The 12,642-nt window shown below is 39.0% G+C and overlaps 1 protein-coding gene and 1 long non-coding RNA gene across 12 annotated transcripts in view; both read right to left on the bottom strand.

Annotated features, from left to right (window-relative positions):
- The window catches only part of CNOT4 (CCR4-NOT transcription complex subunit 4), a 79,426-nt gene that overhangs the window by 37,930 nt on the left and 28,854 nt on the right, over positions 1–12,642 (bottom strand). For all 11 annotated transcript variants that reach the window (XM_030478417.1, XM_030478419.1, XM_030478421.1 and 8 more), the window contains one exon: positions 6,294–6,537. In XM_030478417.1, the coding sequence (XP_030334277.1) occupies positions 6,294–6,467 (174 nt within the window). In that variant the 5' untranslated portion in view covers positions 6,468–6,537. The remainder of the gene's footprint in view (positions 1–6,293; positions 6,538–12,642) is intronic.
- On the bottom strand, positions 1,190–6,285 carry LOC115604879. The gene is made up of 2 exons (XR_003990432.1): positions 4,339–6,285; positions 1,190–2,557 (listed from the first exon to the last, which is right to left on the bottom strand). It is a non-coding gene; the product is annotated as an uncharacterized LOC115604879 (long non-coding RNA).

Below are 12,642 nucleotides of genomic sequence, written 5' to 3'. Positions count from 1 at the left end.
TAAATTCTTTGCTTGTGTTACCAAATGGGCAAGTTCAACAAAAATTAATTTAACTTTTTCCTGACTGTCCTCTGTTAATGGTAGAGTACAAAACTAGTTGTCATACTAAGCAACCTGAGAAAAATCTACAGCAGCAGATGAAAAATAAGGTTTAGGTTAAAAGCATATATTCCTCATACTTGCATGATGCTACCAAAAGACTCACCAAGTGCTCAGACCCAATAGTCTTCTGAGTACATCCCCAAACAAAACAAGATCCATTTTACAGTCCAAAGAGTTTAAAGTTCAGCATCATTATGCTATACTTGAGACATTTTCTGAAAATATGCTGCAGCTGACTTCAGTAGATGGCATCTCATGGTGAAACACCAACTCCCCTGGAACATGTTTATAGTATCACAAAGGAATTTAAATTTTAAGGTGCTTTAGCAGTAACCAAAGGTACACAAGTCCATAACATCAAAACACAGTAAGGACTCGTGTTACCCTTGAAGAACAGTTAAAACCATACCATTCTTAAAAAGTTACGTTGTTCACAAGTAACACTGAGTACCTTGTACTGATTCACAATGTTACTTGATGAAACAGCAATGACCTGTTAGTAGGGTCATTTGAGATTAGATATAGCCAATGATTACCTTGAGTTTTAACACACGTAGACGTGAGGACTTCAGAGATGCAGAATAATTCTACAAGGCATTTCACTTAAAGAGCTTCTCAAAGTCTGTTAGTAAATTATGTACAATAAAGAATAGATATTTGTTTGGTTTAGGGAAGAGAGACTGCTTGGTAAAGAGAGAGTTAATTCCATTATCACAGTCACAGTCAAGCTGACTTCAGATAGGAATGGGAAGAAAACAAGTGCACCAGTATAGGGTAGATATAATTCCAAAAATCGAATGGCTCGCCCTACATCAAAGGATGTGATACATGCACAGCCTTTCACAAATTAATTTCTTCCCCACATCCCATACTACACAAGGCAAGGCTTGCAAGCGTGCCGCTTTCTGGTACAGCACAAGAAATGAATGGTTTTCAGTAGGTTCAGCAAGGCTCCTGAAGGTCCAAGAAAACTACAGCAGACAGTGCCAAACAGCTTCTTTCTTGCCAAGTATAGCCACATTCAGAGCATATTCTCAAATGAGAAGCAAATCAGATAGCGTGTTCCTTCTCTGTACAGCTGTTTGCTACTGCAGGTCCTGAACATTGTCAGGAAACACCCCAGGTAGCTCAAGCATAATGTTTATTTGCTTGCAGTAAAACTAGTAGTTTGTAGTTGTACGGGAGAGCACAAGGACTGGCAGGAGGCACATGACTAGACAGCAACTTCAGAATCAAGGAAGAGAAACGTCTTCATCTCAGCAGAAAGTACAAGACTGCCTGAATAAGGATTTCAATCATTAAGTAGGAGCAGTTAATTTGCCATCATGGATAACAGCACTTGCTTGAGCAACAGAATAATGAAAAGTTCTTGCTAGATACTGTAGAGCTGTATTATATATGAAATGTTCCATATATATGTTTATCACTCTTATGACTGGATACCCTGAATTGCAGGACTTGCAAATGAATCCACATGCACCTCTTGAATCCCAAGAATAAATCAGAAACCCAATCCTATGAAGTAACAGATTATTTTCATATATATGTATCTAATGTGTGGCATGATGACAGATAAGAGATATTGCGCATTTAAGGAGGGAGGAAGGCAAGTAAGCACAGCACCACCAGAAGCTAATTCTAAAAGACAGTATTAGAAATCCTGTTTCTTTCAAATAAGGACATAAAATCAGCCTACAAATAGGACAATAAATTATTTCATCTTCAGAGTGATTGCTTCCCACAGTGTTGAAGTTCATGAACTCAGATGATCGTTCAGCTATAGACAGAAAGCATGCAGAGAAGGCTGGCAGAGCATGGCTCCGAAAGCCAAGCAAGGTGAATTGACCGCTAGTGTATCTCACAGTACCATTTCATCTGTTCTTTAGTCTCTGTGCAACCCTACAAAATAGGGATAGAGCACCACAGGCACCAGAAGCTCCCAGATCTTGCAACAGCTGAAGTTGCTACAACAAATGTTATCAGCATTTATGTATTTTCAGATGCAAGACATTAAAGAGATGTCAACATCAGATTCACTGACTAAGTTTAGCTGACACCCTCCACTCAAGTTACACAAATCTTCTTCAACATAAACCATGGAAGTCACCTGAACAAGGTGGGCCTATGTGGAAAACGACCAGATTTTGTTTACACTAACTGCAAGTTGCTGGTAGTCCTACAAGAACTTCATCGAAAGTCTGAATGTCTCTTCTGTAGTCTTGTTTCTTTAATCAGAGATGGCCCTTGATGAATTCTCAGTCTTCCTGACTAAGTTTGTCTTGGCATTTAAGTTTTGTTTTCTTTCAGACTTTTTCCCCCACATTTTCCCAATTGTTGAAAGCTGAGCTGGGATTTATCAAGCACTTTGCTTTTGTCATTCCTAGATGAGTCACATTCCTTCCACACAATGGACGTACCAGCATTTCCCAGTTGTTGCCTTGCTACCGAATAGGTTCTGAAATGAAAAATACACAGAAAGTCAATAAGGTTTATGCATAGTATACACCACATCACTTATATCAAGAGTAACAGTGATTTCCTATATGCTCCTAAATATCAACTGTTACACCAAACTACTCAGTTGTGTAACAACTAGAGGAAACAACTGATATTTGGAGACTGTGCATTAAGACCAGATGTTCCTCTTACACAGAAGCAGGAGTAGGAGAAACATGGACAAGAACATGCTTATAACATGTTCGTTTCTTGATCATAAACATAGCAGTTTATTTCTCTCCATGTCTAACACAAGGTGCTAGGAGGAATAAAGCTCCCTAAATAAAGCAATTGGAGAACAGGGCAAAGCCCCACCACAGGAACAGCTGTATATCAAGTTGTGTTATTTGGTGGAAGGGCAAAGCAATCAAGAAATGTGAAGGAGCTAGGGGATTTTTATTGTTGGATTTAAAAATGGCAACAATTGACACTAAGGTCAGAGAGCTATGCTATATTAAAGCAACACAAGCAACTGAGTATGACAAACAGTACCTAGGCTGCTGAATTTTAAAGGGGGGGGAAAAAAAAAAATAAATATCACAGCAAATATAAGAGTCACTGGTTTTAAATCAAGAGTCTAGTGACCTGTAAAACAGCTTTTGGCTACATAAGTCTCTATTGAGAAGAACATTATTTTCATTCTAATTTGACTAGTTAGCAGCTATTTCACTCACAGCTAAGAAATCAATTGACTGGAAAAAACAGGAAGGCTTGCTTAGCATCTTACAATTGACTACACCTACAGTTCTGAAGGGCATCAGGAACTCAAAGCAGGTCAGTTCTGGTTTTTAGGAAGCACTTTCTGTAGTTAATGAATTAAACAGAAACAATTTCCGAGTCTATTTCAGAAGATTCAGACAAAGTTTAAGAAGTTTTTAATGTCTTAAGACTAACAAGCACTAGCTTCCAACCAGCACTCAATTTAAATTTTACTAGCATCTTACTTTCAAAAATCAAAACAAAGCAAATGTTTGCCTGCTACTGTTACTAACAGGAGGAAACTTAAGACACACTAACTCAATTGACTGTAATCCCATGAACATATTCTGCACATGCAAATGTTAAGCTATATAACAGTTCAAGCACATAGAAGTATTTTCTCCTTGGTAGAAAATAAATCTGCAAGCTAGCATCTTCTCAGTTACAAGTAAATTAGAGTAGCTTAGGAAAATAGTTGTATATATGCGATGCACATTTAAAATCTATCAAACTAATGGCACCGGCACCAGTATAGTGTATAGCCAAACAATTTTATCAGACTCTTCCAAAATATCTTCCAAACCTTTCAACCAAAATCCCTGGATAGGGAACTTCTTCATTGCTCCTCTCCACAGACAAGTGATCGAACCACTAGAGAACTTGCACCGGATTCAATACCATTGGCACAAATAGCAGTTTTCTATTATGCAATGGCGTATAACACTCAGCTTTGCTTTAACATACATTTATTCGCAGTCCATTTTGCAGTAAGTATCCTGCACTGGTATACACATTATAAACATGATGTACCTGTTATATACCATGATGTACGTTGAATCTATAGTACCTACTATAAACTCTCCTGCAAAAATCTTGTTGCTTTGCTATTTTCTGCACTTCAGTATTTTAAGTGGTCACAACCAATATAGCCAATATACAGCATAGTAGATATGAATTACAAAACTACTTACATCTTTTCTCCAGTTCCTTACTACACAGAGCTAGGAACTATTTAGACACACCACACATAAAAACACATACCTGGTTCAGAAGCTCTGGCACGCTTCAAAAGGTGGCTTCTTCAGACTTATTTGATGCTGCCATCAACTCTGTAGCTTGAAATGATTTATTCCCAAGATCCTGATAGGGTCTCTGCGCCACAATGTCTTTGTCTATGCCACAAAAGGAGTGTACTCCTCCATCTCCTCCATGCAAATCTCCTACAATTCAGTGATACAGCTTCAACTCTACTCGAGAGCATCTTGTAGTCCACGGATGAAGAAAATACCGACAACATAATCCTTGTCCATCGTGAAAGAAGAGGTCTCCTTCCTCTCCTGGAACAGTTGGTTTGTTTCATTCCAATTGGAGCACTCATTCTAGCTCTCCTCCCAAAACTGTTTTTCTGAGCAAACTGTATCCAATTCAGCAAAATATCTGCATATCCAATCATACTCTAGATTATTCCATATGAAAAAGTCCAGCTGTGGCAGTATCCATATTTCAAAGAATTCAAATACCCAAAGGCAGTGAATAGTATGCCGATTCTGTGATTTTTCAGGTATATTCCATAAACTTCCAATAAGAACAGGCAGAGATGAATCAAATAGTTGTTGGCAAAAAAAACTAGTGCAATAAATCCAGGTAAACGAAACGACTTACACAGACAAGGAAACTCCAGAAATCTCACGTTGTATCAGAAGAGTAAAAGTTTGCTTGTACTATGGAAAGTACTATATAGCATGTGTCATCTACAGCAGGTACCCCATGTGAAGACTAATGTGGCTGATGACAGGTGGATCTTCCTTGTAAGACATAGAGCTCAAATATTGCAGCAAATTTGCACAACTTGTTAATAAACATACATCGCTATGGGAATGCCTTCAGGCTTGCAGAGGCACCCAAACACAGATTAGCAGTGATAGCTCTAGTGCAGCCAAAGCCCAAAAGAGCGGCGAGAAATATGACTGGAAGTGCTTATAGAATACTATGGCACTGAATAAATATAGTGAGACCAAGTAAGATTACTTGCGAGTCTGACAAGGGAGCTGTAATATGAGACAGGAAGCCAACAAAGGCATCAACTAAGGATAGGATCACAATTAAGTAACAGAGGAAAGAGGGGACATAAGTAGCAGTGATTACAAAAAGAGGAAGGCCAGGCAAGAAAGTTATAATCAAGGGAAGTCATTAGAGCTAAAGAGAAGAAGATATTGAGAAAGAATTTTATTAAACACTGAAGACAAGGAAATAATGAGGTTAAGCAAAACACTAAAAGGAGGAGGAAAATAATTCAAAGGAAAAAGGAGGCAACTTAGTGAAGCTGAACTTCATAGTTGTGGCCAACCAAAGTATCAGCCAGACATGAATTAAGAGACAGGGAGAAATTAAGTGTGACTCAAAAGTACTACCTTTAAGCATTTGGCAACAACATCAGAATACCAGACAAATAGACTAAAGCATTTAAAAATCTAGGCTAAAAGTTTAACACCATTGGATATAGTTTCCAAAGGTTTTACATGTTTAGCATCCAGAAAAATACGGACTAAAAGCTCCAGTGCCACAAACAAAACAAGCAGGTGCTTTATAAGCTTGCCTCAGACAGCTCTGATAATTTAGCTGAACCTTGGTCTCCAGCAAACCGCCGAGTGCTGGAATCCTCGCTGTCCTTCCTGAAAAAAGACTGTCAATGCATGAGCACCCCAACTCGAAGGTTTTGGGGTGGTTTTTTGCAGTTCTCCCAGCATCAGCATGCCTTGGTTCTGATCCACAGCTTCCCCTATTAATCCAGTTCTGAATTTAACAAACCAAAACTAGCCGTTGTGCAACAGCTTCGACACATATGCAGACAGAATCTGAAAGATCCAACACCTCACCCTTGATCTAGGCCATGACTAGACGAATGTTTTCCTGAAGGAAAAGGATGTCTGTGGTACCAACACAATGCAAGAGCCTTGTGATAAGTGCAAGACAAGCCACTGTTCCAGGATATTTACCTTTCTGCAAGCAGGACAAAGTCCATTCTCATCAGTGCGGATACGATGCCAACAGAAACGACAGATTTGGTAGCCACAGGTGCAAGGGAAGAAGTTGATGTCATCAATTTCCAGAGGCTCCATGCAAAGGGGGCATTCCACAGGGTCTTCCTTAGCATCAGGGCTGCGAGACATCTTTATATGTTCGCAGAGCAGCAAAAGTTTATAATAACTTAATAGACCGAGAAGGTCAGCACTTGAAGGTCTGAAGTAGGGGAGAAGAGGAAAAAAAAAAAGAAGAATGATTAGTGCTTCTGACAATCTCTCTCTTACACCTTTCCTATACTTCAGTTCTTCACCGCTTTCCTTCTACCCATGCAAATTATCTACTAACACCAAAGTTACTCCATAAGAAATTCAAGTGTGTCTTCCTGCTTATGAGTCATGCAAGTAATATGAAAGATGGTACTGGTGATGTATCCCCCTGCCTGGATAGGCAAGCACTTCTTTAGCAGATCACTAGCCTATTTGGATTTCAAACCGCACAGTTGCAGAGAAATGCTGAACAGTGTACACCATACATTGCTTCTAAGTTCTGCCAGGTCCTTTAATTATTGTTTTCTTGAAATCTTCTACAAATCCAAAGTCAAATCCTTGAATGCACAACTTGATGATTAAGATCAATTTATTCCTTTGATCAGAGACTTGGAACAATGCGAGATTCGGACTAACATTTTAGTCATACATTCAGACTTTTCAGTAGGGTTACCGAACTGTCAAACAAAACCAAGGAAGGCTTCTTACTCAGGATTCATTTCTTTGTCCATCTTACTATTTGGTTGAGAAACTGATTTCCAGATCAGCATTAGGACTATAGCATTAGCCAAGATTGTCAGAAAGCTTTCATCACATTTATGCTTTTCATCAGCATCCAATTCACACCAAAACCCAAATTATATGCATGTGAAAAGAATCCCTTAAGTTTTAACTTAAGGGTGCAGCCACAACAAGGTATTTCTGGATCAGAATTTTGAAGAGAACCAAAATTCAGATCACCACTTCAACTCATTCCTTGAACTCAGTCATTTGAGTATGCTTTTATTCTGTCAGTTTAAGAATGCAGCACACGAAAGTTACTTTCAGACTCAAAATAAGGCACATATGGTTGTCACCAAGATATTCAATCACTTAAGAGGTTTTCTTTTTTTCATGAGAACATGTATATAGATGGGACAGAATTCAAGGGCAACAGTGGTGGACCTTTGTGGGGGGAAAATGGGGAGAGGAGGAGGAAGAAACCCACTGAAAGAGAGAGGAATAGAACTTATAGTTGGATGCTCATATTATCTGTAATGAACTACAGCACTTCTTGACAATAAGTGAGCTCGAAAGTTTTCTAAAACTCCAAAATTCTTTTTACAATTACGCCTTTCCCACAACATCAGTCATGCAATCACAATTTAACCACACACACAATCTGTTGTCCCCACACCTTCCAGAGAATTTTCCGTTTCACTTCTAACCAAAAACTAGTACCATTTCCACAGATATTTTCCGAGAATTTTCCGTTTCACTTCTAACCAAAAACTAGTAGACCATATACCATCCAATCTTTCTCCAGGCTTTTAGGAGCAAGTCCAGAAACAAATTCTCACATCCACCTACTTGAAGAAGAGTGACATTTACTCTTGCACTTGAAGACGACTGAATGTTTTGAGATCAAATCCTTACTCAGAGATTTCTGTATGTTGTAGGGTTAGCCTTACACAGCTTTGGTTTAATACTTTAACAACCACAAACAGTCCTGTTCACAATCTTTCACACTCTAAACCGTACTTCCTTACATGAAGTCTATCTTGTAAAGCTTAAGAGGTTCCAGTTCAAGTTGGGACCTTCTACTTTACAAGAATAGGATCTGTGTAGCATCTGTCTGCAATACTTGCCCCCCACCTGCACATCTCTACAGGTACAGCAGCCAGGAGAGAACCCTGAAGAGGAACAGCATACACCACACAAGCTTTGTACAGAAATGGTCATATCGCAGGCAGGTTAACTTGTGTTCACAGGCTGATACCAGATGCCTGGACTAACTGCAATCTCCATTAGTTTGGTAGGGAGTATAGCCTCCAGGCATGAAGTGCAGTTCTGGTAAACATATACCACCACTGCTCTAGAGAAAAAAAGTTCCACTGGATGCTCATATAAAAGTAAAGATGCAAGAATGGATTTTAGATGCAGTAAGCATAATTTCTCTCTCTGGCATGCAGTAGCAACGACACTGTCCTCTTCCTGGCCTTCACAATGATTACAATTAAAAAAAAAAAAAAAAAACCAAACAAAAAACAAAACAAAAAACTACAATAACACAGCAGCTTTCACTTCATTATCTGTGCTTGCTTTCGTGCTACATTTACAATCATTTTGACAGGCTCAAAACCAGGTCCTGGGACCTTAACAGTGTTTTCTACAGAGAAAGCTAGCAGAATCTGACCTGAAGGAAAGAAAGGATTTGTTTGGGAGCTTTGTCTTAAAAGCATATTCCCACTGGCTGAAGAGTGGGAGGGACTGTTAAAAGGCCACACAGCACATTATTTAATTACTTATTATGCAGATAACACATTTCTACACATTTCTACAGCAACCCTTACATTTCCTGTAAACTTTTCACACTTGTATAGTAGCAAAACCATTACAAGATGAAAGTGACTTTAAGCCGAAGCACAGGATAAACCGAACGGATTTTGTTCCACTTAGATTTGGATTTGACTCTGTCACAGATCTCCACACAGATCAGTAAGCAGAGAGCATATCCCCTTCGAGTGTGCACTCGCTCCACCACATGCTCAGCAGCTTTAGGCCTACTGAAACACATCTAAATAAAGCTACACTAGTACTAGTGAAGCTGTAGTTAAAAGCATGGTTTTGAAGAAACTTCAGCCACCACCATAAAACTACTGAATTATGAAGTCACTATTTGGAATGTCTGAAAAGTGTGACATATTAGCTAGTGCCTCTGGGATGTGCAGACAAGCTCTAACAAATCTGCAGCATGATTAACATTTATGAGTTGTTTAAGTTAACACTAAGAGTTCAGCAGCTGCTAGCAATAATGCCAATAGCTTGCTTCAGTCAGCAAATGGCCCGTTATTTTACAACAAGGAGAAAAGAGCAGCTGTGTGCCATGTTTCTTGAAACTAAGTAAAAGGCAGTATTTACTTACTTGGGAAAAGACCATTCAAGCATCCCATTTAGAAATTCTTCACTGAAGTGTGTCTCCCTTTCAGGAGGGTTTATATACCAGGGCTTGTGTCTCAACTCTGCATCAGAACAATGCTTGGTTTTTTTTCAAACCCAGAATAATATACATAGTAGGGCATCATTAATGCACTGCCTATACAGCACTACCAAGAAACACAGAGTAACTAGTCAGCTCTAAAGCTATTCCAAACAATTCAATATTAACGTCACAGAAAAGGAACACAGCAATGGCAAAAAACAAAAGGTAGTATTACATGCTGTGTTTAATCCAGAGCATTTAGTCTTTTGGATCAAGTTCAAAGAGATGAAATAATAGCATCTCAGAAGAGGAACAGGAGGAAGGTTGTGCACATGTACATACACGATACAAGCAGCCAGGCTGTGTCCATACACTTTCCAAGACACCGAAAACTGCAGTCAAAGAGGGCCCTGACAACTCCACATCCTGTTTACAGGAGACTCTGCCAAAACATTCATGCACACAGGGATGGAGCAGAGGTGGACAAAGTCCAGCAGCATCTTTTAGATGTAGTGTATTTGTAATAGGTAATAACCAAAATATAGAAATAAACAGTTGTGTGTCTTATCCTTTCCACCATACCAACTAAGAAGTTCATTTCCAAACACATATGCAGAATGAAAAGATAATTTTTCATTAACTTTTAAAAGTGCTTACTTAGTGGATTTCACAGCTGTGTCTAATCAGCTTCACTGTACAATTGTTTCTCTTGATGAAATCCTCCAAATTTCGCAGTTGGGAAAGAGAGATCCTACTATTTAAGGGTACTCAAATAGTAGGATCTCTCTCTACTAAACACAATTTTACTTTTAATATAGCTAGTGATTTCAGTCCATTGAAGACGCAGACGTTGCCTTTCCCTTTTTCATCTGAGGTGAGCAAGTTTAGCTTCCAGTAATTTATCTTCCCTATTTAATTTTAAAAGATGTCATAGAAAAAGGGGGGCAGGGGAAACACTAGCTTGTTATCCATTCATTTTCAAGTGCACCAATTTGAGATTCAACACACGCTCCCCCTCATCTCCCCAAAGTAGACACCAGAACATCTCCACTTGCTAGTGGCTTGTTTTAGTAAACACGTCCCTTAAACTTTAAGTCCTCCCCCTAAAGTTGCCAAAATCTAGTCATGAAAATTAAAGGACACTCATCCTAGAAAATATTTGGAGACTTTGGGCCTCTTGAAGGAAAAAAATCCAGACATAGGCTAGCTAATGTTTCACTTAGAGTTCAAACATACCTGACACTTGAAGTGAAACAGGTCAGAGTCTATGCACTGAACCTTTAGTAAAGGCTCATTAAACTTACACAAACAGAAACTCCTACTTTTTTTTGTGGCCTTGTATCTTTTGAAGCTCATCAGCCCTGAGAAGTCTCAAAAGCACACTGCTGATGCTGCCTATAATGCCACAGGGAAGGCAGCCACACCACACCTCCACCCACCCCCTGAAACACCTGCTCCCGCCCTGCAGAAGGATCATTTCCCTTTCCCTACTTCACGGCTGTGGTGACACCACATACAAGCTGGAAGCAGAGAACCCATATAGAAGGAAGTTCAGATATGCAGGTCTCAAATCATAGATGGTCTAGTCATTAAAACATGATGTGTCTTAATTAAGTCATCCACACAAATTAGAAACCTGGCAAACTTCCCCAGGCCACCTCTTCGCTTGCCTGTGACTTTTCAGAGCACTACACAAGGAGGGCCATCCCTTTCTCCCACCAGCCCTTCACTCCCATCAAAATACAGTGCTATTTTACAGTCACTTAGTTAGCAACACTAACACAGGAGACAGCAGGAGTACTGAAAACAGGCCATGCTTTTTTAAGTTTTATGGTGCTGTTACTGAGTGAGAACAAAGACACCTCAGTGGCAAGCAAGCAGGCTCTTGAATTCATCCAAGTTAATTTTCATTCGAGACAGAGGAAAGTTCACTTCCTACTTCTTTTCCTGACCGTGCTAAACATTTAAAGCAAACTGTACTAATTGAAAAATCGATGCCAGTAACTGCGCAGTCCATTTTCTCTCATGTCTTCTCTCTGAATAATGGTTTATTATTCTGTGTTCTGCAGCTACATTTTGATCACGTACAAACAATGCGAAAGAAAAAAGGTAGACAAAGTCCTGAATGGTTTAAAATATGTATTTCTAAAAATTAGCATTTTAGTACTAACTAGTACTAATTTAGTACTAAATTTCTCAGTATTTCTAAAAACAGTGTTACACTGACTAGGATTATCCCCAAGTCAAAACTGAACTCTCTAGAGATCCTCTGTTTTAAGCCTCCCTGCAGGGTACTTAGGAGCTCGCTCCTATGGTTTCAGACTTTGAATTTTGCCAGCATAAGCAGTTGTACTAACACTTGAACAACAAGAACCAAAACATAACTATTTTTACTGGGTCGTATTGCTTTAAATCAATCCTCCATCCAGTTCGTCACACAACCAAGCAGAAGCTTTCACCAGCGATGTAAACATATAGAAATGAGCACCTAGGGGTAGTATTCTGCTCAAATAGGAGATTCAGAGCAACAGTGCAAAAATCAGCCAAAGAATTCACTAGGTAAGTTTCAAACCTAATGCCCTCAAGGCACCTTGGTAATAAAAATAGAAAAGTCAGATGCCACCTGCTAACTGTAAGGGCAGCTAATAATTCTTTTATAAACTCAGTGTGAACACAAACTATTTCAAGAGCGGTTATGTGGCAGAAAAAAAAAGTTATGTACCACAAAAAAGATGCTTTTCTCTCATTTAAACTGAATGAGGAATTGGTCACTGTAGGCTTATTGTTACAGCGCTCAAGAGCTTTTATGCATTAAAGGGATACATACTATCAGGACACATAAATTGCCAAGTAAGAGATTATTTACTCAAATAAATTACTTTCTTACAAATCATGAACAGAATCATAGAATCAAGTGTTAAAGTTTATTAGAAAGAAAATAGGCCAAGGAGATTCATCCTCAAGCACATAAAACTGTGGACACAATATCCAGACAAGACACTACCTAGCATCTAGTCAATTCATTCAATGAAATTAAAAGCATAATATTGCTCTGTAACTGTCCAAATTAATTTCCCCATTAATTCACGTTAG

The sequence above is a fragment of the Strigops habroptila genome, chromosome 3 (genome assembly GCF_004027225.2).
Source record: "Strigops habroptila isolate Jane chromosome 3, bStrHab1.2.pri, whole genome shotgun sequence".
Classification (NCBI taxonomy): Eukaryota; Metazoa; Chordata; class Aves; order Psittaciformes; family Psittacidae; genus Strigops; species Strigops habroptila.
Note: the sequence above shows the minus strand (reverse complement) of the source record. Positions and strands in the feature narration are given on the sequence as shown.